Source organism: Candoia aspera, chromosome 15 (genome assembly GCF_035149785.1).
Source record: "Candoia aspera isolate rCanAsp1 chromosome 15, rCanAsp1.hap2, whole genome shotgun sequence".
Lineage (NCBI taxonomy): Eukaryota > Metazoa > Chordata > Lepidosauria > Squamata > Boidae > Candoia > Candoia aspera.
The window spans coordinates 8,923,911-8,945,447 of record NC_086167.1 but is presented as its reverse complement, the minus strand read 5'-3'; the positions used below and the strand labels follow the sequence as shown (position 1 = coordinate 8,945,447).

The window sequence follows — 21,537 nt, the reverse complement described above, 5'->3', positions numbered from 1 at the left end:
TTCTTTTTCTCCAACTCCCAACAGATCCTGAAGTAGGCAAGATGATGGGGAAGTTTATTTTGATCCGGGAGAAAGAGACTCATGTATTAACTGCTCATAGACTCATGTATTAACATTGAAATTATCCTTTCAACCCTTTCAGATAGATAGGGCAGAAAATGGCCAGGTTTCCCCAGATCTCCGCTAGGCCCTGTTTGATTTCCAAACATTTAACATTTAATGCATTTAACTTGCTTTTTAGCTGGCTTTGTGCCTAAGGTGGGACTAGAACTCACCGCTAAATCAAATTTATTTATTTGTATTTCAAATTAAGTCACTGCCCATCTCACTCAAAGAGCACCTCCCCATTGCACAAAGTGCAGGAGATGAACAACTTCCGTCCAGCTTCCACTTGTTACGGAAATGATATATTCCTGGATCTCTCCTTTGTTAATTTGGTTATTTTTATGCTACTCTAAGAATGAAAGCCAGTTTTAGCGTCATGGTTAAGGCATCACACTAGAAACTGGGAGACGGTGAGTTCTAGTCCCACCTTAGGCACAAAGCTAGTGGGGTGACCTTGGGCCAGTCCCTTTCTCTCAGCCCTGGGAAGGAGGCAGTGGCAAGCCACTTCTGAAAAACCTTGCTGAGAAAACTGCGGGGGCTTGTCCAGGCAATCCCCAGGAATCAAGACTGACTTGAAAGCATCAAAAAAAGGATCCGGATTGGTGTAGTGGTTTAAGGCACCAGGCTAGAAACCAGGAGACCCTGAGTTCTAGTCCCACCTTAGGCATAAAGCCAGCTAGGAGACCTTGGGCCAGCCACTCTCTCTCAGCCCTAGGATGGATGAGAAAACTGCAGGGACTTGTCCAGGCAGTCTCCGAGAATCAGACACGATTGAACAGATTTTAAAAAAAAATCAACAGGAGTTGAAAAGGGACAAGAATTCCAGATGTTGACACCAATTCTTTTTTCTTAATATATAATTTCTATTAAAACTTTTAAAAGAGGAGATAAAAACTAATACAAACTAATACAAAGTAAGGAAGAAAAAAGAAAAAGAAAGAAATCAAAGAGAGAGCAAAAAGTGCAAGAAAAGAAAAAAAAAGTTAAAGAAAAATAGAAAAGAAAGAAAAAAGATACAAAGAAGTGGCTTCCGATATTCTTCATGGCACTTTTAAATCCAATTATATTTTAGCCTCTCTCTCTAAAGTTACATCATGACTCTCTCCTTTCTATAATCTGTCCTGTCTAAGCATCAGAGACATAAATCACAAGTTCTTTTTTTTTCACTTTTAGACAAAAGTCCCTCAGAGGTTTCCAGTCAGCAATAAACAGTAGATTGTGTCTTTTCTCTAATGGAAGAAGTCAGTTTATCCATCTCAGCAAGATCTGTCAATTTGACCAAGGATCCTCCATAGTGGGGCCTGCCCACTCTTTCCATCTCTGTGCCTATAGTACCTGAACATCCAGGATCTATTTCTTGATCTCAGAGCTCCCCCTGGTGGCAATGCTTTTCAATGACTTCTCTTTGCTTGAGATGGGTGAGGCCGTTCAGCTTGAATGAATCAGACAGACGTTCAGATCCACAAAGGTTTCCTCCCTGGGGAAGAGGTGACAGGTGTGGCAAAACTATCTGTCTGTGGTTTCCCTGGGCCTGAATGACAGTTAACCACAAATAAGAAGTCTGGTGAGATAGGCACACAAATAGTTTCCCATTGCCTGAAGTAGGTTGAGATGCTTGCAGATCCCTTTGTTGGCAAGCCTGCTAACATTGGAAGTGATTGCATGACTTCCTCTGTCTTGCTCCTATAGCCATTTTCTCCATCGGTTCTTGGATCCCTATATCGGCTTTACGCTGAAAGGTCCCTGGGGAACAGCCTGCTAGATCAACTCTTTTGAAAGCGCTCTGTAGATCAACCGGCTCAACCACCTGATCACTCTCCCTTAACCCAAACCCTGTGCATTTCAACAGGAACTGTGTCCAATTAACCTAGTTTGGATCCCACCCAATAGCTCCACATGTTACAGGAAGCACACTGAATCCAGCCACAGATGAAGGAGGAGGATTTGTAATGCACATGTGTTGTCCAGCCGCAAATCTGCACCAACAGTTCTCCCGACCGGGCTTCTCGAATTAAATCCATTATGGATCAAAGATGGAGAGCATCTTCAAACCTTAAGTTGAATCCATCAGCCAGGTTGCTGTCTCTTGCCAGCTGTTGTGGTAAACTCCCCAAGGGCTAGGGGTAAGGTTTTATTCTCACTACTCCATAATGTGAAGCACGGTGCTATTCTGGCCCTGTTGAAGTCATGCAATAATATGTGCCTTCATCTGCTGCTTGGACTCCAGAGATGGTGAGATAACAGATGTTATGGGCGTCATCTTTGGAAGCAGCAAATCTATCTGAGACACCAGCTTTTCTTCCTTGACTGGATTCACTTTTATAATACAAAAGATACTTTGGAGGGTTTGGGTCTTCATGCTGAAACCAGGATATGGTGTACGTTGCCATGTTGCCACTAGAAACAGTGCAAGAGAGCTGAGTGACATTTCCCAGGGACGCCATCACGGAGGCAGGCTGGGCGAGTGAGGTTGCTTCATCTCCTGTGGTGGGAACACACAAGCACACCCCACAGATTAGCCCAAGCCGTGTCTTTCTGCCACAGGTCCTTGAGATGTTGCTGTGGACTTGGACTCCTTGAATCCATCCTTTGCAACTTGGTTGGACAAGCGAAAGAGACAGCCAGTTGCTGTTGGGATAAAATCTACCCTGTCGCTTGGAACAGCCCCCTCAGTTTCCTCTCACTGCCCATTATGCCTAGAATCGCCACGTCAAACCCTCCCGTGGAACCTCCTACCTTTAGTCCCTCCTCAAAACTCACTTTTCCTGGGAAGCATTTGGATCATACTCCAACGCCGTGTATTTTATTATTACAACTGAGCCAAGCCTAGCTAGTGGCAACAACTGTGCTATTGGTTGTTGTAGAGAGGCACAGAGGTGACCTTGGAGATGCTCTGCAAAAATCAAAACGTGCTGGAAGCCCTGGAGACAAGGAAAACATCAACAAGAAGCTCAGACTGGGTTCACCCTGACTCCCAGGGAAGAGGAAACTCAGTCAGGCTTTCAAGATTTTGTTAGCCTGTATCAATAAAGTAGAATTCTCATCGAATTCATGGATTCTGTCTCCTGACCTGGTCTACCTTGAAGGGTGGCGGCTCCTCTCTCCCACCCACCCACCCACCATGTTTCCAATCCCCTTTCTGGCCTTTCCTTCACTTGTGTCTTCTTTACGCCACAAGCCCCTCGCCAGGTCTATTCTTCCCAAAGCACCATCCGCATGAATGGGTTCTGTCTGTCCGTCAATCCATAATGGGACCAGCTGATCATGGCTTAAACCCTGCCAATTTCAAGAGGATCCAAGTGCAATTCATTGAACCTGCCTCTATCCTTCTCTCCCTCCTAACATCATCCAATAACTATAACCCACAGATCAAAGGGAATCATTTGCAGGGAAGCTGGCAGTTTCGGCAAAAAAAAAAGAACATTACCCCAAGCACTTGATATCAGAAGCCCCAGAAGCAAGAAAGTCAATGCTAGCCGGGGCATGTTAAAAATCAGTCTTTCTCGCAAGGGATTGGCATCAGTCTCTAACAACGATGCTGATTTGATGGCAATCGTGGTGCACATTTAAATACTGTACAACACATTATGGGCCAGACGAAAGCGGAATGCAAATGAACTCCAGCCCCTGGGGTGCTGGCATATAACGATCACATCCCCAAATAGTAGGAAAGCATTATAAGGGTGGTAACCAGTGGTGCAGTAAAGCCAGCTCGTACCAGCTCACGAGAGCCCATTGTTAAATCTTCTGGAATTTGGAAGCCGGCTGAAAGTAGAGCCGAACCACTACAGCTGGTGGCACACCACGGTGGGGCAGAGCCTCTTGCTAAACACTTACCAGCACACCACTGGTGTAAGGCAAAAACTGTAAAAGGAGATGTTGTTGGGCCCGATGCTCTTGAAATTTAAAAGCCTCCTTCTGAGTTTGCAGGCAGAAGTCTTCCCATGACCTGCTACTGCATCTCCAGGCCTAGAAATACGAGGAGGACTAGGAACTTGGTCTTGGACCCATTTCCGTGCAAAATATATACTCTTCCACTACACCACAGCTCCAGCAACAGCGGCAGAGAAGAGCTAAAAAGCTGCGCACAAGAACTTTCTGTTCTTTTATTAGCCGGCTTGGAACGTGCTACGTAATATATAACTGTTAGCAGTTCTTAGAGGTTTATAGGTGGTTTTGTAAATACACTCCTTACTTTCACTTTTGTTTTTCGATGAGAGGATTTACCTGGAATCAAACGGCAGTAAAGATAAGTTACAGCACCACCACTAAGATCCTGGAATCGTCTTGTTCTGTGTTTATTAGCCCTGGAGCTTTCCTATATGACAGACTGCCCCCTGGTGGTTCACTTGGGTATTGCAGATTCAGTGGGGAATATACTGTAGGACAATGCAGTGAACCTATAGGACAGTGTTTCTCAGCCTTAGCAACTTTAAGACCTGTGGACTTCAACTCCCAGAATTCCCCAACCAGCTGGCTGGGGAATTCTGGGAGTTGAAGTCCACACATCTTAAAGTTGCCACGGTTGAGAAACCCTGTCCTGTAGGACATACTGCCCATGGCAGCTCACTAGCCTGCTCAAAGGGAAAAATAGGGCAATACCTCCCCCTGGTGTCTCACAAAAGTATTGCGGGTTCCAAAGGGAAAAACAGGACAATGTACTTTGGGTTCAATCCATTTTTAAAATGTTTAAAAACCTGAAGCGATGCAGGTTAAGTCTGACAATGAAAGCCTTCGAAATGTTTGCATATCAAAGGAGACAAAAGTAAGTTGTGTGATCATCAAGGAGTAGGAAGACATTTCTCTTTTCATCAAGGACTCTTCTACAGGCTTCAGCACCATTCCCAAAACTGCATTGCATCCCTGCATTTCCGGTTCTTTGCATTATCCAAATGAGGTCTCCCAAACCAGGTTTTGTGCAAACCCCAGTTTGGGGATTGGAGGGAAGCCCATGGTGTTGAATCACGATGCCTTTTTTCAACCACCGTCAGCTAGCTGGTTGCATCATCTCTGGCAGCTGCGAGTGTAATTTAATCTCCAAGGTCCACGTCAGCAGCACTGGCAGATTTAACCTAACACTAATGACCTTGAGTGCTTTACATAGCAAGCTAAAATCTAAATTAAGACAAGCAAGGCTCATGCAATTAAGCTGAACATCTCTCTACCTTCCACCCCCACTGTTACCTTCCACATCCGAAGAAGTCCAGCCTTTACCAATCTGTTTGCTCCTCTTGGGCATATCAACAATCACCATCCTCTTCGACAGCAGAAAATACCTATTGGAGGAGTTGGGAACCTCCACAGGCCAAAGTGGGTCAGTCCTCTCTAAGATCCGTTTCCACCCACTCTTGGTTATTGATATATGAAGCCCACCATCTTCAATTCCCAAATCTTGCAAAACTGGAGGAGGAGAATGGCAGGAGTGCTATCAGCTGGATCGACGGCACACGCTAAGCCATCATATGGCTCGCTTGTACACAGTGCAGATTTGGAACTGACTTCACCTAACCCAACATGTCTACCAAAATCTTAGTTAGCAGCAATGCCAAGTCAGCCTTGCCCAAGCTAATGTCCTCCAGAGGCGCTGGACCATAATCCTCTTCCTTCCTAAACAGCACGACCCCCTTCAGCTGGAATTACGAGCATTGTAATCCACTGTGTCCAAAGATCACCAAGTTGGGGAAAAGTCCGTTAGATGTGTTCTCCAGAAATTTCCACACTCTGTTGGCTAGTTATATATCCCTCTTTTAAAGAATTGTTACACATTGGCCAGATACATATGGACCAAAGCAAACAGAATCATGTACTCGGGTACTAGTTTTAAATAAACCACCTGCTTTTATTTGACTTTCCTCTGTACAAAAATCCATTTATCCTTGCATTTAAAACCTCTCCTTATTATAAATCTACAGCTGAGAAAAACTGATTGAGCTGGTCAGATTCTCAGCCTTTCTCTTGTGCCAGTCAGGATTCTTCTTAAGTTCAACATCCAGGTTCTCCATTACCTTCATGGCTCAGTATTGACCTTTCTCATTTCTTCACAAGAGGGAAGTCACACCTGCAAAAGACAGACAGGACCAGTTGGCTTCAACGTGAAAGAGGTTTTCATAAAAGCTATGAAGACATACTGGCTGAATAAAGCACTGAATTGCACAGGAGGTCGGACATGTGATGTGAACGGATTTTCTGCCCTGTAAAGCAGAGTCCTAATGTTTCAGATCTTGGCTTGGGAAAGTGGAAGAGGGGGAAGGAAGGAGGACAATTAAAGACCTGGTTGGTGATGAACATCTAACACATCAACAGGAGAGGCTGTAGCTCATTTTTATGGCAGGTGGGGGGAGAATAGAGGCTGAGAAAGCAGCTCACTTTATATGGAATTCCTGGCATGTAGCTCAGCCCTAATACTGCCACTCTATGGAAGAGTGCTTGGCTTGGAAGACTCATGAATTGTCCTCCCTTGAGGACTTCATAAAGCAAGGAGGTCCCCATTTACAGCAACAGCACCACCAGCACAGGCCCCCAGAAAGACATAGACAAGCTTAGAGGGCCCTTCACACACACTTCCGCTAATGTGATCTGCCAGCAACATCCCTTTGGAGTCTACATAGGCCAAATGGGTCAAACCTTGATGTCAAGAATTAAGAGACCCATGTCTGACATCAGGACTCAAAACAAGGATCACATAATATCAGAGCATTTCACCCTCCACTGCAGATCTAAAAGTGATGGGAGGGGAGAGGGGAAGAGACTTTAAAAGCACCATGGAACAAGAGATTGCTAGACTCACATCCATTTAAGCGTTCCAGGCTACCTCAGAAGGTCTCCAGAAACCCAATGGGTTTTTCACCCGTCACAGTTGTTAGCTGATTGTGATCTGTCTCAAATGTAATCTGCAGGTGCATACCCACTCTGATCCCCCACCCACCCAGCTTCATTCCAATTTAAATCCCCCATCAGCCAAGCTGCTTCAGGCATCTGGTGAAGTGAGATGCAACTCACCAAAGCTGATGCCTTTTCATAAAATGTGGTGCAACCAGACTCCTGCTGATCTGGACTTCCACCAAGATGCTTCCTTTCCCCCCCACCATGGCAATACTCACTGTTGGCCTGTTTGCACTGCTTCAGGGCTTCATTAAAGCCCTCACACAAGGTCAAGTCACTCTGGTTACTAGCACACTCCAGGAACTGCCTCATCTCATAGAGGCAAGGTCCATACTGGGACGGCTGATGGGTGGGCACCTGCCTGGAATCCTAGCGAAAAAAGGAAAGACATTCAATCCCACAGGGCAAGCGAAGATTGCTTGGTAGCCATGCACTGAACACAGTAACCTTCCAGATTCTTCTAAGTCCCAGCCAGCACAGCCCAGGGTTAGGATGGTAGAAGTTGTGGTCCAAAATATCTGAGAAGACCTGGACAGGGAAGGTCCATCCTTCTCAGTATTAACTGCTCAGAGTTCTCAGACAAAAGTCTTCTCATCACCTGCCACCTAATCTCCATGTCTGGAAATGAGACCTTGAAACATCTGTTCTTCCTGCAACAGCTGAGCACCAAGACTAGACAGCTCAGACAGCTAAAGCACTGGGTATGGACATCCAAAGTGCAAAGATCTGTTGAGTTCATTTCTCAGTTCAGGGTTTGAACCCCACAGAATAACATCTGGGTACCCACATCTGAAGATCCCCAATGAGGATGAAACCTGTAATGTGGTGCTTCCTGAAAGTCCCTGAAGTTCCTCCACAAAGTCATAGCTGAAAGAAAGCTGTGAAAAACTCTGCATAAAGATATTCTCTTCTCTTGGCTGGGTTGGGATATGCAAAGCTGCCCCTTGCTTAGGCCCGATTTCTCTGCATGGCTCATGCCAGCATAACCCAGGAGGGAAGGATCTCACTGTTGGGTAGTTAAATGCCTGTGTCATTGACAATCCTATCTGTTCCAGGAGCTCCCACCAGGATTCGTGTGGCTCCCACCCTTATGTCATTTAGGAAACTTAGAAAGATCTGGTTGTTCTCCACTCAATCACTCCACCACCCTGGTTCTTGGGCTGAGCAGGAGGGGCTGGCCCAAAGTCCCCCAGGAATTTCTGTGGTTGAGGGTGGACCAGAACCGGGGCCTCCCCGCTCCTAGTCCAGCACCTTCTCCACTGGACCACATTGGCTCTTGGACCAAGAGTGAGGGACTGGCCCAAAGTCCTCCAGGGAGCTTTGGTGGCTTAGCAGGGACTAGAACTTGGGGACTCCCTGCTCCTAGTCCACCACCTTCACCCTTACCCCACACTGGCTCTGGGGCTGAGAGAGAGGGACTATCCCCCACATCATCCAGAGAGCCCAAGGCAGGTCCAGAACCTGGGTCTCCCCACTCCTAGCCCAGCACCTTCTCCATGGACCACCCTGGTTCTTGCCTTCAGAGGGAGGGACTGGCCCAAAGTCCCCCAGGGAGCCTCCATAGCTGAGGGGGGACCAGAACCTGGGTCCCCCCACTCCTAGTCCAGCATCTTCACCATTGCACCGCAGTGGCTCTTGGGCCCCCTTGAGAGAGGGACTGACCCAAAGACCTCCAGGGAGTTTTGGTGGCTTAGCAGGGACTGGAACGTGGAGGCTTCCTGCTCCAGCACCTTCAACATTGGGCCATCCTGGCTCTTCCCTGCTGAGGGGGAACCAGAACCTGGATCTCCCGACTCCTAGTCCAGCACTTCCACCACACCAGCTCCCTACTATCCTCCAATGTTCCTTCCACCTCTCCTACAGTTTCCACTTTGGGATGATCCCCCAAAGCAGACTTCACGACCACTACTCAAGCACAGTGTGCAGACAACTGCCAGCTCCTGACCTGATTTCACCACCCGTGTGGTGGGAACCCAGCCTCAGGTCCCTTCCTTGGAGCCTCACCTGGGCAGGGCTGCTGGCCGCCTTCGCTGGCTCGGAGGAGCTGCTGTCGCCGCTGAAGGCCCCCGTGAGGGCACTGCCAACTACATGGCCCACGGCGGAGCCAACGGCCACCCCCGCTGCAGTGGTAGCCATCTGGGCCATCAAGCCAGGCTGCTGAGGCTGGGCTGGCATGGCCACAGCAGAAGGAGGAGGGGGAGCAGGGGGGTGAGCCTGAGAAGCTGCTGGACTGCTGAGACAACACAAAGATGGAGGAGGTGAGAGTCAGTAGCCTTCATAACAGCCTTGCTCAACCTTTTGACCCTGGAGGAACCCTTGAAATATTTTCCAGGCCTCGGAGAACCCCTGCACAGCCAGGCTCAAAGATAGGCCGGAAGTTACAAAATTATTATGTTCATTTCATGGGTAGGCCTGTCTAGATGCATTAACAGGGTTCTTAAAGTAAAGAATGAAACTTACCTCTTTAATGGGGAGTTGCCCGAATTTAAAATAATTTTTTAAATAAATCGTGATCTCCCGGGGAACCCCTAGTGACCTCTTGCGGCACCCGAGGGTGCCACGGCACCCTGGTGGAGAAACCCTGGTTTATGAGGAGGAGGAGGAGGGCTGGAACGGTGTTGTAGAATGGTCCACCAACTCCGATCTCCCATCCGACATGAAGGAGAACCCGTATCCCTTGAGATGGGCTGGACTACGTGGGGATTAGAATCTGGATCTCCTTGTTCCTGGCCAAGCATCTGCCCCACTACCCCACTGTATATATTCAGTTTGTCATCTCACTTCATTTCTAGCTGAATCCTCCAGAAGCAAGGAAGTCTGGATGAACAAATCTCCTCTTACGTTGATTTATAACCGGCAATTCACCTCCTTTTCCAAACTCTTGCACCACCAAGCCACCCGAAGGGTCACCTTGAGGTGCCCTGTCTTTGTCACCCAGGGAACTGGCAAAAATTCAACTGGGGCAGAATGTTTCCATCGGAGGCTTTGCCGTCCACACTCCAGTCTCCGATCTTTGGCTGCCCACGATTAAGGCTTGTCCTTTTCCTTCCACAATGAAAGAGGGTGTGACACACACACACACACACACACACACGAAAGACTGAAATAAAACTAACACCTAAAAGCTTATCCAGTCTGCTCCGAAGCTTTATGGAGCCTCAAGGGGCATTTGCCACCTTATTCTACACAGAGCCAGGCTGAGACCAGGGAGAGCCATGCTCAACCCCCAACCTCCAGCCACAGAAGCGCTCCTTCTCAGCCCAACCTACATCACAAGACTGTTGTTGTGGAGAAAAAGAGGAAGAGGGGGTATTGTGCGAGCCCCTGAAAAATGCAGGCTGTCATAATATCAGATGAACGAAGGCCTGGAGATGCCATTCGTTCCGCACACGAATGGGCAGAACAGGCTTTTCCAGGGAGACAAAAATGAGATTTATTTATGAGGGGGTGGGGGGAGAAAGGAGAGAATTTTATCTGGTTTGAGTCCCAAAGAGGAGGAGGTACAATTCAAACCTCAGTGCTCCTGGACATGGGCATCAACTGCTTTTCTTTCGCTCTCCCTTTGGAGGAAAAAAAATCACTAGGGCCCTCCCAAGGGAAGAGGGAGAAACAGCACTGTTATTAATGTATTATTAATTATTTACTAATCATCGTTATTAATCATGTATTAACTATTATTTAATAATGATTTAATTATTTATTTAATCATTAAATTTAGCCACCACCCATCTCCCCCCAGAAGGGGGACTGGGCGGTTGACAACATTTATTATTATTATTAAATTTTTATCCCACTTTTTTGGAATATTTGGTCAACTCAAGGGGGCAAACACCCTTAACACTCCCGCCTCCCATTTTCCCCGCTTTACTCAAGGCGTTGTCCGTACAACCTTACCCTTCTAACAAAGCCAGCTCTAATCCAGGAAGCAGGACTCCTGAGCATGCACAGAGCGCTCCCCCTTTCTCGGAGGGAAGAATCCCTGAGGCTGCCCCACCGCCGAGAGAGGCGGAGAACCCCCGAAGGCTTTGAGGAGCGGCTGAAATCCAAGCCGCCCCTGTCCTCCCGAAGACAGGGCTCCTGAGCATGCACAGAACGCTTTCCTGGCTTAGGAGAGGGATCGTTGGGCTTCCAGCCAGGGCAGGGGGGCGGAACGGTGCCCGGGGCAAGGCGGGTGCCCTTTTCGGGAGGGCAGCTCGAGAGAGGGGGGAGCGGGCTACGCCTCCCCCGCGTACCTGGCCGCCGTCGGGCGGGACCCCACGCTCCGGCCGCCTCTGGGCATCGCGGCCTCGGACGCTGCGGTTGCACCGGCTCCGCTCGGCGAGAGAGACGCCCGGAATCTCCTTGAGCCTCGCTGTGACGCAGCCGCGTTCTAGAACCCCACCCCCACGTGGCCAGAGCGGCCCTTCTGCGCAAGCGCCGGCCCGGCCCACCCGCTCCTGCCCCGCCCGTCCTGGCCGCGTAGAGCTAGGAAACAGCAGAGAGACCCGACGACCTCCCCATCACCTTCACGAGCCCGGTGTCCGGTCCCCCGGCTCGTTCCCTTTCTTGCCGTCTTTCCGTTTTCAGGTGTTTTAATTAGAATTTTACAATAGAATGAACGTGTGAAAAAGTGAAAAAAAAAACCCCACCCAGGCTTTTGACTCCTGCACTTTTATGGAGAGATTGCCATCTTCTTTCCCCTCTTTAACTCTAAGCCCCAAATCAGTGTTTCTCAACCTGAGCCCCTTTAAGATGGGTGGACTTTAACTCCCAGAGTTCCCCAGCCAGCAGGGCTGGCTGAGGAACTCTGGGAGCTGGAGCCCACCCATCTTAAAGGGGCTCAGGTTGAGAAACACTGCCAGAAACCATCAGTTGTCTTTTCTTCTTTCTGCAAAACGTCTGCGTAAGGCTTTTACACATTTTCTCAACCTTAGTTCACAATGGGAAAGTGCGCATTTGTGACTGGAGAGAAGAGGAGCCGCCCAGGAAACAAATGGAGGGCCAGCAGATGAAACACCGGCTGCCTTCTCGAGCCAATACAATGCGGCTGTGTTGGTTTTAAGGGCATCACCCTCCAGGCTGCCCTCTGACCTCAGCATCTTGTTCTTACGCTCATGCAGAGCTGAACCAAAGAAAAATAGCAGAGCTGCTAGTTCAGCTTCACTAAATCAAACATCTAATGTCAGAAAGAGCAACTCTTAGCGGTAATGGCAGCTTCTATATTTATCCCGCTCCGTAAGACAAAAAGAGCCCCCCTTGTAGCACAGCACAGACTTTGACATTCCTTCGTGGTTGCTTAACCAAGTTATCTTCTCAATAAGAGATATTCGTTTGTGCATTAACATGCCAGCCTGATGACCGGGAGTGTATGGATTCCTCCTTTTACAAAAAAGCTGAGTTTCTCAGAAGACTTGGACCAAGTTGGACTGTGGAGTTAAATTCCGGGTCCTCGATAGCGTTTTTTCATTCTGTTCCTTCTGTGCTCTCTCGTACAGCTAATACATCCAAGGTATTTTCCAAAGAGGAAAATTATAATTTTACAATAGAATGGAAGTATGAAAAAGGAAAAAAAGGGGGGGGAACCCCAGAGAAATGAAATCCAGAGTTCCGTGTTATCTTCAACGTGCTTTCTGTCATTTTCTGAAAAATCCATCCTACAAACAGGGCTGCAATGGGGCAGTAGGGGGGCTGCAACCGGGGGGGGGGGCACCAAAATGGGCATGGAATCTATGTTTGCCCCAGGTGACACAGACCCTAGTTGCGGGCCCGCTTCCCTGGTAATTCCAAGTGGAGGAATCTACCCAGGCATAAATTCATGATTGAGAATAGAAGCATAGCACTCTAGCCTTTCACAGATCTATGGTCCTTCTGCTCTTCTTGGTCTTCCCGAGCCACTCAAGTCATTTAATTCAGCAGGCAATTTTTCTACCTGGGCACACTTCTGGCTTCATTGGAAAGCAGAAGGCCTAAAAACAATTGCTGGCACACCTGGAGAGAGGAAACTGATCCAGCCCCGTTGCTAGAGATCAGGATGATGAAAAGTTGCCAGGCCCCATCCTGCAGGCAGGTAAAAATACAGGTAGTCCTCACTTAACAACCATTCATTGTCAGTTTAGACTTACAGAGGTGTTGGGAAAGACAACTTACGACCAGTTCTCTCACTTACGACTGTCACAAAGTCCCCACAGTCACGATTTGGGCACTTGGCAGCCAGCTTGCATTTATGACTGTCGCAGGGTCCCGTGATCGCCGTTTTTGACCTAACTTCTAACAAGCAAAATCAATGGGGAACTGCATGATTGCTTAACGACGTGGTTCACTTAACAACCACCACAAAAAAGGTAGTAAAATCAGGTAGGGCTCGCTTAAGGACTACTTTGCTTAGCAACCGAAAAGACGGTCCCAATTGTGGTTGTTAAGTGAGGACTACCGGCTCACTGCAACATTAGAGGTCCATGTTTGCAATACAGCAATTGAATCAGCTTCAGTATAACATTTCACTTCAACAAGAAATGGCCCACCCCCCACTTTTTGCTCAGGAGTGGCAGGAAAGATGCAGGGAGGGGGAGAGAAGAGAAATGAAATCCTATGATTTATAAAAATCCTATGATATATCAAAATTTGTGTGTGTTTTCTCTTGCCCCAGCTAGTAGGATGAGACATGATGAATGAATGTCGATATTTTTCTTCAAGGGCAACTCAACAATTGGAACTTACGTTCTGCTCTTCACAGGAGGACTTCAAGCAGTGCTGGACAACCCGTCTGAGGCCAGGCATCCCCTTCTTCAAACCCAGATCAGAGCTCTCCCACCTCCTAGCCAAATTAACTTGGTTACTGAACTAAACCAATTTTTTTTTTTTGGATCACACAATACAGTCATTAAGCCAACCGAAAGAACTGGGTTTACTTGAATGACCAAGCCATCAGGAGCCTAAGTAAGGTTAAGTAGCCAAGCTTTACGATGGAACTGACCTGGTTAATCCAGCCTAGGCATCTATGAAGGAGCAGAATGGAAAGTGAAGGTAACCCTCATTTTTAATTGAAAGCTCTTAACGAGAACAAAACAAATCCATAAAGACACCCTTTGTCAACAGACAGCTACAATACTGGTGAATCGGCATATTAAATATGAAGATCAGAGGACATTCAAGACTTGCTATATATCCTATTTAACAGCAACTTAGAGGGGAAAAGAATTACATCCAGAAATGTTATCTGTAAAACGGGACTGAAAGAGACAAATGAACTTGAGCAATCATGGCCTTCTAGGGCAGTCATGAGAACTCTGATATCCAGTAAGAGCAGAGAAGTTCATCAAGATAATCAAAATTTAAACAGACTAAAAGGTCAGGTATGACAATTGTGGAACCACAGCCCAGTTCCTCTTTAATGGAAAATCACTGCAAACAGGGATTACAGAATTTTAGTTGGAAACCGCGGGAAACCAACTTGACCTCCACTTATGGTAAGATGTTTATTTTCCAGTTTTATGATATCCCAATCTATCTGGCACCTTCCAGATGCATTGGGACTACAATTCCATGCTGGCTAGAAATCCTGTAAATTGTCATTCCGCTGTCTCTAGAGGAATGCAGTTTAGGGCATTCTGCACAAAATCCTTCACACTTGGACCCCATTTCATGCAACGTGGTTGTGCAATTCCCCTCACAGCCAGCCAAGTTTGCTCCGATGTCTAGATGGTTACAGAAAATAGGGGTTCCCTATTCTCAGGACTGAAGCCTATCTAGCTTAGCAACACAACATACCATTCAGCTGCAGGGAAACAACTTTTAAAACAATAGAGGCTGCTGGTTAAACAGAGGGCCCGTAAACTCTGATTAAAAAAGACCAGTTTTTCATTTTGGTTCACAAGGCCAGCCACTCCCTTGCAATGGAATCCTGCTCGTCCATTTTAATAATTGCAATGTTGTAAATCATGGAGTACCACCATCAGAGATATTCCACCTAGCATCTCAATGTTGTTACTCATCACACTGACGTTGTTAATCTAGCATCAATTTAAGGAAAATCATGGGGATTTGGACAAGTCAGCATGAGAGTGGGATCTCAAGCAAAGTTAGGGAATCAAATCGAAACAGTCAAAAATCATCTTGCCCCGCTTCCTCGGCCTTGAAGAGAGCCATGAACCTTTTAGGGCTGTGCCATGCTCTGAATCAGATTTAAAAAGGGTGATCTGGAACATGCAGCAGCACGAAGGTTTATCCGCCACCCATTACAACAGCCACATTCTCTGAAATGTGCAGCTGCACCAGAAGGCTCCCCACGCAGCAGACACAGCTGCTTTAATGCACCACAGGGGTTGGGCGTGCGCTCCTGTGTATCCTGAAAGCAAGGTCCAAAATGAACGCCAAGCACTGCATGGGCCCTGTGTTTTGCCACAAACCTGTGTTGTCAGAAATCCAACTTGTGCAGCTCCCTATTCCCAACTAACAGGCGGTGCAGCCATGTTACTGATTCCTTTTCAGCAATGCATCTGGAGTAAACCAGGGTATCTGTTCTAGCCATTTATCCTAATGGGAGATTTTCCAAGAAAGGGGAACCGGGGCAAGGCACCAAGAGATTTTATTTCCCAGACAGCTGCTCGTAGAGTTTGGGCACGTAGTCATCCCACTCGGCTTGGTAGCACGTGCCCGCAATGGGGGGACCCAGCTTGTATTTCTTGCGGAAGGACAACACTTGGAAGTTGCCACGCTTGTCCCCTGAGCAGTTGCTCAGGATGGGCTCGTTGCAATTCAGCTGCTGCGGCTGCTCGTAAACCAGCCAGACATAGCGATGGAGCCCTGTGGACACAGGAGAGAAACAAGAAACGGATACCCCTTCAGATGCATCTCACTCAGCATCAGGCAGCATGCAAATGTGGTAGACTGATAAATATGCTACCCAACTCCCAACAACACTGGGTAGTTTATAAATTGATTTTTTTTAAAAAAAACAACACACACACACATTAAAAATGGGGATTAAAGAAGGCCAAAGAAGATGGGGAAAAAAAATAAGGTAATTACTCAATAGAAAGGAGGTTAAATTATACAGGTACTCCTCACTTAACAACCATTCATTTAGTGATGGTTCAGACTTACAACGGTGCTGAAAAAACAACTTATGACCAGTCCTCACACTTATGACCGTTGCAGCATCCCCACGGTCACATTATCAAGATTCAGGCGCCTGGCAGCCAGTTAGCAGTTATGACCATCACAGTGTCCCATGGTCATGTGATCGCCATTTTCTATGTTCCTGGCTAGCTTCTGGCAAGCAAAATCAATGGGGAACCGCATGATTCGCTTAACAGCCATGTGGTTAACTTAACAACCACGGTGATTCGCTTAATGACTACCACAAAAATGGTTGTAAAATCAGGTCCGGATTCACTTAACAACTGCATCACTTAGCAACCTAAAATCCAGTCCCTATTGTAGCCATTAAGCAAGGACTACCTGTACTTGCAAAGACCCATTCCTGCCTTCATTGTGGTATCTCTCTGCTGATAGACTGCTACCAAAGCAGGCAGCTTACCACTTTGTGAAGTGTAAGGTAAAAAGCAACTGTTTTCTTTGCTTTGAAAGGATAAAAAGCACCAGTACAGGGAACCGCTGGTCACTTACCCGTTCCTTTAGGAGGACCAGATCCAACATAATCTGACAAAACACGCCCACTGCTGATATCATTGCCTTTCATGTTGGTCACCAAGAAGTGGTGCCACTCCCTAAAAAAGGAGGAGAGAATGTGACTCCATTCCTGCAACGCACAAAATGCAAAACACATGCCAAATGCAGAAGAGACGCAACATCTTGCAACATGCTAAAAAGCGTCCCTGTTTAGTAGGACTCCTTGCACTTTCCCAGTTTCGCAACTGACTCACCTGAACTTGGGGTTTTTCCTGCTCGGAGCATCCGGATCGGTAAGAACCAAAGTGTAGAATTTATCTGGGCTGCAATTTTCCCACTCCATGTGGGTTGGCCGGTTCTTGACCTGCCAAAATAAACCGAGCAAAACTTTACTCCACATCAAAAGAGAAAAGACAAAGGAAAGACGTGGCAGAAGAAATACGCATTTACCAAGTCAGCTCTATAGTAAGAGCTGCCGATTTTTTCCCCCTTGCAGGGCGCCCGCGCTTTCAGCAAATGATAAAAGGACAAAAAATTTAAAAAGCATTTATTGTTCCTGAAGGTGGGAACCGATGCTTTACATCAGTGTTTCTCAATCTCAGCCACTCAGATGTGTGGACTTCAACTCCCAGAATTCCACAGCCAGCATGGCTGGCTGTGGAATTCTGGGAGTTGAAGTCCACACATCTGGGTGGCTGAGAAACACTGCATTAGACAATCTGTACAGCCATTTTAAAAAAATCCTACCCTTTAAAATCCAAGTTTTTCCCAGGGTGGCTTAAAATCCTTACCTCCCACTGAACACAGCCCAACCCCTCCACAAAATAAGCTCTCTAACCTCCAGATGTTTACTATCAAAACTGTGCAAAATCACCCATGGAGTGAAAAAGAGCTTCCTCTGATCATTTGCTTGTCAGCCCATTTGATTCTCATAAATTGGCTGTAAGGCCTCTGAAATAATAATAATAATAGGCAGTCAATTTGACAAAAATGGGAAGCCAGAGATCTGGAAGGAAATTAAACATCGTTTTCGGTTAGAAATTAAACCATGGTTTCTCTCTCAGCCATATACACCTCCCTGGACTCTAAAAAGGTTCTCTGCCAATGCAAATGATTTTGCACTGCCCCGGCCCGTGCATGCACGATTCTGCACCGCAGGCGCCAACGCGCGCGGCCTTCACCCCGACCGGGCACGCGCTCCCGGGCCTGCCCCGGCCTTGCAGCGGAGGAGAAGGGAGAATGGAAGGCCTTGGGCAAATTTGCTACTGGTCTCCGCCCCTCTTTGGGAAGATGCCATCTTGGCAATAGCTGCCTTTATATTTTTAGGGAGCTTTTTTTTTTTTACCCCTCGCTCTTCTCTTTTCCATTTTAAGGCTAGACAAAGAATGCGCAATAAAGCCGATTGCTCGTCTCTTAAAAAGGCCATGCAGGATTCTCCCCCCTTCTGACGTCCGTCCCAAGCAGTAGGCAATAATGCACGTTCCAAGACACCCTTTTTACTCTGGGTTCCCTTGCAAATGACCCGAGTCCCGAGAGGGAGCGAGGGCGGCAAGACGGGCCTTGCTAAACGGTTGCAACTGCGACATGTTGATGATCTGCAGCAATGGAGGGCTGCGTGATCTTACGAGGAGTTGCAGATAGCCCGGGGGGCGGGACGCGAAATGCTCTCTTCATTGCGTCCTACGAAGCGGGGCGTTTCGGAATTCCTTTATGCAGCCGCCACTTTTAGGAGCTGCAAGAAGGCGCCCCGAAACGCCTTTCTGGGTTGGATTTGGAAGCGCCGCAGAGCAGCGTTGCAGAACGAGAAGGGGGGAGCGGAGAATACGGGGTGTGTGTGCGCGCGCGCGCGCGTGTGTAGGCCCGAGCTCCCTCCCGCAAAAGGACGGGGAAGAGGCTTCCCTTTTGCAACGGGAAAAGGCGATGCAACTTTGCACCCCGCCGCGGGCGGCCCTTACCTGGGTCGGGGTAAGCACTTGGCCGAGCTCCTCGATTTCCACCGCCCCGTAGCGGACCCGCAGAGGATGCACCGGCTTCTCCTCCACCTCGGGGAGGCTCAAGGAGCCCCCCCAGCCGCTCAAATCCACCGGCATCGTTGCACCAAAGGAACGGGACCCCAAGCGCCTCTTCCCCTCTCGCTGCAGCCAGCAAAAGCAGCGCGCGAGGCCCATCCAGCGGAATGCGCGGTCTCCGGAGTGACGGTTTCCTCCTCCAATCCCAGGCAGCGGGACCTCTCCTTCTTGCTCCCATTGGCCGAGGCGTGGGTCCGTCGGAGGAGGGCGGGACAGCTTGGAAACGGACTGGAGCCGGCTTGGCAGGCGGGGCGCTCGTAGGAGCCACCGTGCCTCTGTCCATGTGCAAAGGTATTTTTTTTCCCCAAACTGGACTTTTCACCACCCACTTGTCTGCAGTGGACCAAAAAGAAGGGCTCTTTTTAGGGCATGTCTCCGTAGGTTTTGTTCAATTGTTTTGACAAGAGCTGGCAAGAGAAAGAAAAAAAAAAGCAAGAAAGCTTAATTCGGTGATTCTCAGCTTTTTTGTACCAAGTACCCTGCTCCTGGAAGAGGCCATTTTTGCAAAAAGACATGGGCTAGAGGTGTTTGGTGATACTTAGCCAATTAAAGAATTAAATTATATTTCTCCAATTAAAGCATTAAAAGTTCAATGATTCGGTTATACACATCCATTTTAAAGAATTAAAGCAGTGTTTCTCAACCTTGGCCATTTTAAGATGTGTGGACTCCAACTCCCAGAATTCCCTAGCCACCCATGCTGGCTAGGGAATTCTGGGAGTTGAAGTTCACACATCTGAAAATGGCCAAGGTTGAGAAACACTGAATTAAAGGTTCAGTGTGTGTTGGACTTCTATATCTGGGCTGCGAAGGAAAAAAGAGGTTTCTCTCTCTCTTTCCCGCCACCTAGTGGGGGTCTGGTTTTTTCCAGCCTAGACCAATAGCCATTGCCGCACATCCCTCCTGGACTCCCTTGGAGACTGACTTAGCATCAAGAACCATGACCTTTGTGTATTCATCAACCCTTTTTATTTGTTTATTAATAAGCCCTGCCATTGCATGCATTTAATCTGCAATGACAAATGCAACCGTGTCAAAAAGCAACAGGAAAATCTGATATCCCTTGCCAAGTACCAGCCATGGTAGCTATTAACTTCATGTGGGCCTCTGTTTAAGATGCAGGTTGCTGGGGAATTCTGGGGGTTGAAGTCCACACATCTTAAAGACACCAAGGCTGAGAAACGGTGCTCTAATCTAATCTGCTACTTATCCGATCTAGCCTTGAGGACAAGGGATTCCTTTTCGCTGCAAATTCACCAGGATTTTATACTTGTTGGCTGAGAAAAGGAATGCCTTCTATCCTTTGCAGACACCAAGTTAGACATTCAACAGGTGTTGCACTTCATAGCAAGGGGCAACGGATTTCAGCCAAGCAGCATTTCTCATTTCTGATCTAGCTGTTGCGCTGGTAACGGGGCAGCAAGCATTGGGGTTTTTTTTACCTTTTACAGCTGGAATTCTTTTTTCATGGATGCCTTTTCCTTCTGCTTTGCTCCTCCTGGGAATCTGTCCCCGCAGACCCATCTTCGCCATTATTGGCTTTTGGATGGTATCTCCCAATGTCTTCCAGATGCGCTGGGCTACAAACCCCATCATCCCCACCCCACAGGCCTTTTATCACCCTTCCCATCTGGAAAAGCCCCTGGTTGGGGAAAGCTGGTCCACCGTTTCGATGCCTACTTCTTCATAGGATCTGGGATTCTGAAAAAAAAGAAGTAATAATACAGGTAATCCTCACTTAACAGCCACAATTGGGACTGGAATTTTGGTTGCTAAACAGAATGGTCATTAAGCGAATCAAACCTGATTTTATGACCTTTTTGTGGCAGTCCTTAAGCGAACCACATGGTCGTTAAGCAGATCACACAGTTCCCCACTGATTTTGCCTCCTAGAAGCCAGCTGGGAAGGTCGAAATTGGTGATCATGTGACCATGGGACACTGCGATGGTCATAAATGCGAACCAGCTGCCAAGCACCCAAATTGTGATGACATGAGCGTGGGGCCACTGTGACGGTCCTAAGTGTGAGGACCAGTCACAAGTTGGTTTTTCAGCACCATCATTAAGTCCGAACTGTCACTAAACAAATGATCATTAAGCGAGGATTACCTGTATTTGCGGTGGGGTGTTGGTTCCCTCTTCTCCTCTTCTCTGTGCCCCCGCCTGTGCTTGCAATCCATTTCTTCATTGGCTTTTTTAAGGATTTCTCTTTTTGCTGACTGCCCCGTCCAAGGATGGTTCTGGAATGTTTGACCTGGACCTCTTGCAGAGAATCTAATATTTTGCAGTCAGTTTTAGTTTGTGGCGTCCTTGGTGATCTCCGAGGTTGGTAGTTTGCTTGCAGGCGTTTTATTTCAAACCAATTTTAGTTTGATTTTTAATCTGGATGATTTTAAGGACAGGTTTCCCAGGATTACCTTGTTCCTTGCAGAATGCCCCTGTGTTCTCAGCTCGGCTGGGGTCTCCTCCATCATATTTGCCCAAATACAGTACTGTAGCTGGTCTGTTTATGTGTCTGTGGATGACATGTTTATTTAAGCATGTCTTTTGCTCTGCGTCTCTGGGGAAAGCAATCCCTTGCTTGCTTGGTGATGGGCAACTGTTGCTAGGAGGTTTCTGCAAAGACACACCTGTACAAAAGGGAACAACAGGACAGCTTAATGCAACTCAATTTATCCAGCACATCCAAAAATGATTGATTGGGGTGTAAGCAGCGGCCCTTTGCTCTAAGGATCATTGACACGCATGGGGAGAAGGAAAATGATGGGGGTCCCTGATGTAAATATTACGTATGGATTTAGCAACCCTGGCCTTGAGCAAGCTACTCTTTCAGTGGACCCCCCTTCTCTAATTTTCAATTTGTGGGTCCTGT

At 47.5% G+C, this 21,537-nt stretch overlaps 2 protein-coding genes across 3 annotated transcripts; both read right to left on the bottom strand.

Annotated features, from left to right (window-relative positions):
* Window positions 1-5,920: 5,920 nt before the first annotated feature.
* Window positions 5,921-11,381, bottom strand: CHCHD10 (coiled-coil-helix-coiled-coil-helix domain containing 10). Of its 2 annotated transcripts, none has more exons than XM_063315582.1 (4): window positions 11,220-11,381; window positions 8,992-9,220; window positions 7,206-7,356; window positions 5,921-6,163 (listed from the first exon to the last, which is right to left on the bottom strand). In XM_063315582.1, exons 1-4 carry the CDS (start codon window positions 11,264-11,266, stop codon window positions 6,144-6,146), a joined length of 447 nt encoding a protein of 148 aa, XP_063171652.1. In that variant the 5' UTR covers window positions 11,267-11,381; the 3' UTR covers window positions 5,921-6,143. The 2 variants fall into 2 exon arrangements, with proteins under 2 accessions (XP_063171652.1, XP_063171653.1); XM_063315583.1 differs by having other exon boundaries at window positions 8,992-9,217.
* A 2,603-nt stretch (window positions 11,382-13,984) lies between these two features.
* Window positions 13,985-18,790, bottom strand: PEBP1 (phosphatidylethanolamine binding protein 1). The gene is made up of 4 exons (XM_063315544.1): window positions 18,552-18,790; window positions 16,851-16,960; window positions 16,594-16,694; window positions 13,985-15,768 (listed from the first exon to the last, which is right to left on the bottom strand). Exons 1-4 carry the CDS (start codon window positions 18,762-18,764, stop codon window positions 15,551-15,553), a joined length of 642 nt encoding a protein of 213 aa, XP_063171614.1. The 5' UTR covers window positions 18,765-18,790; the 3' UTR covers window positions 13,985-15,550.
* Between the last annotated feature and the right edge of the window lie 2,747 nt (window positions 18,791-21,537).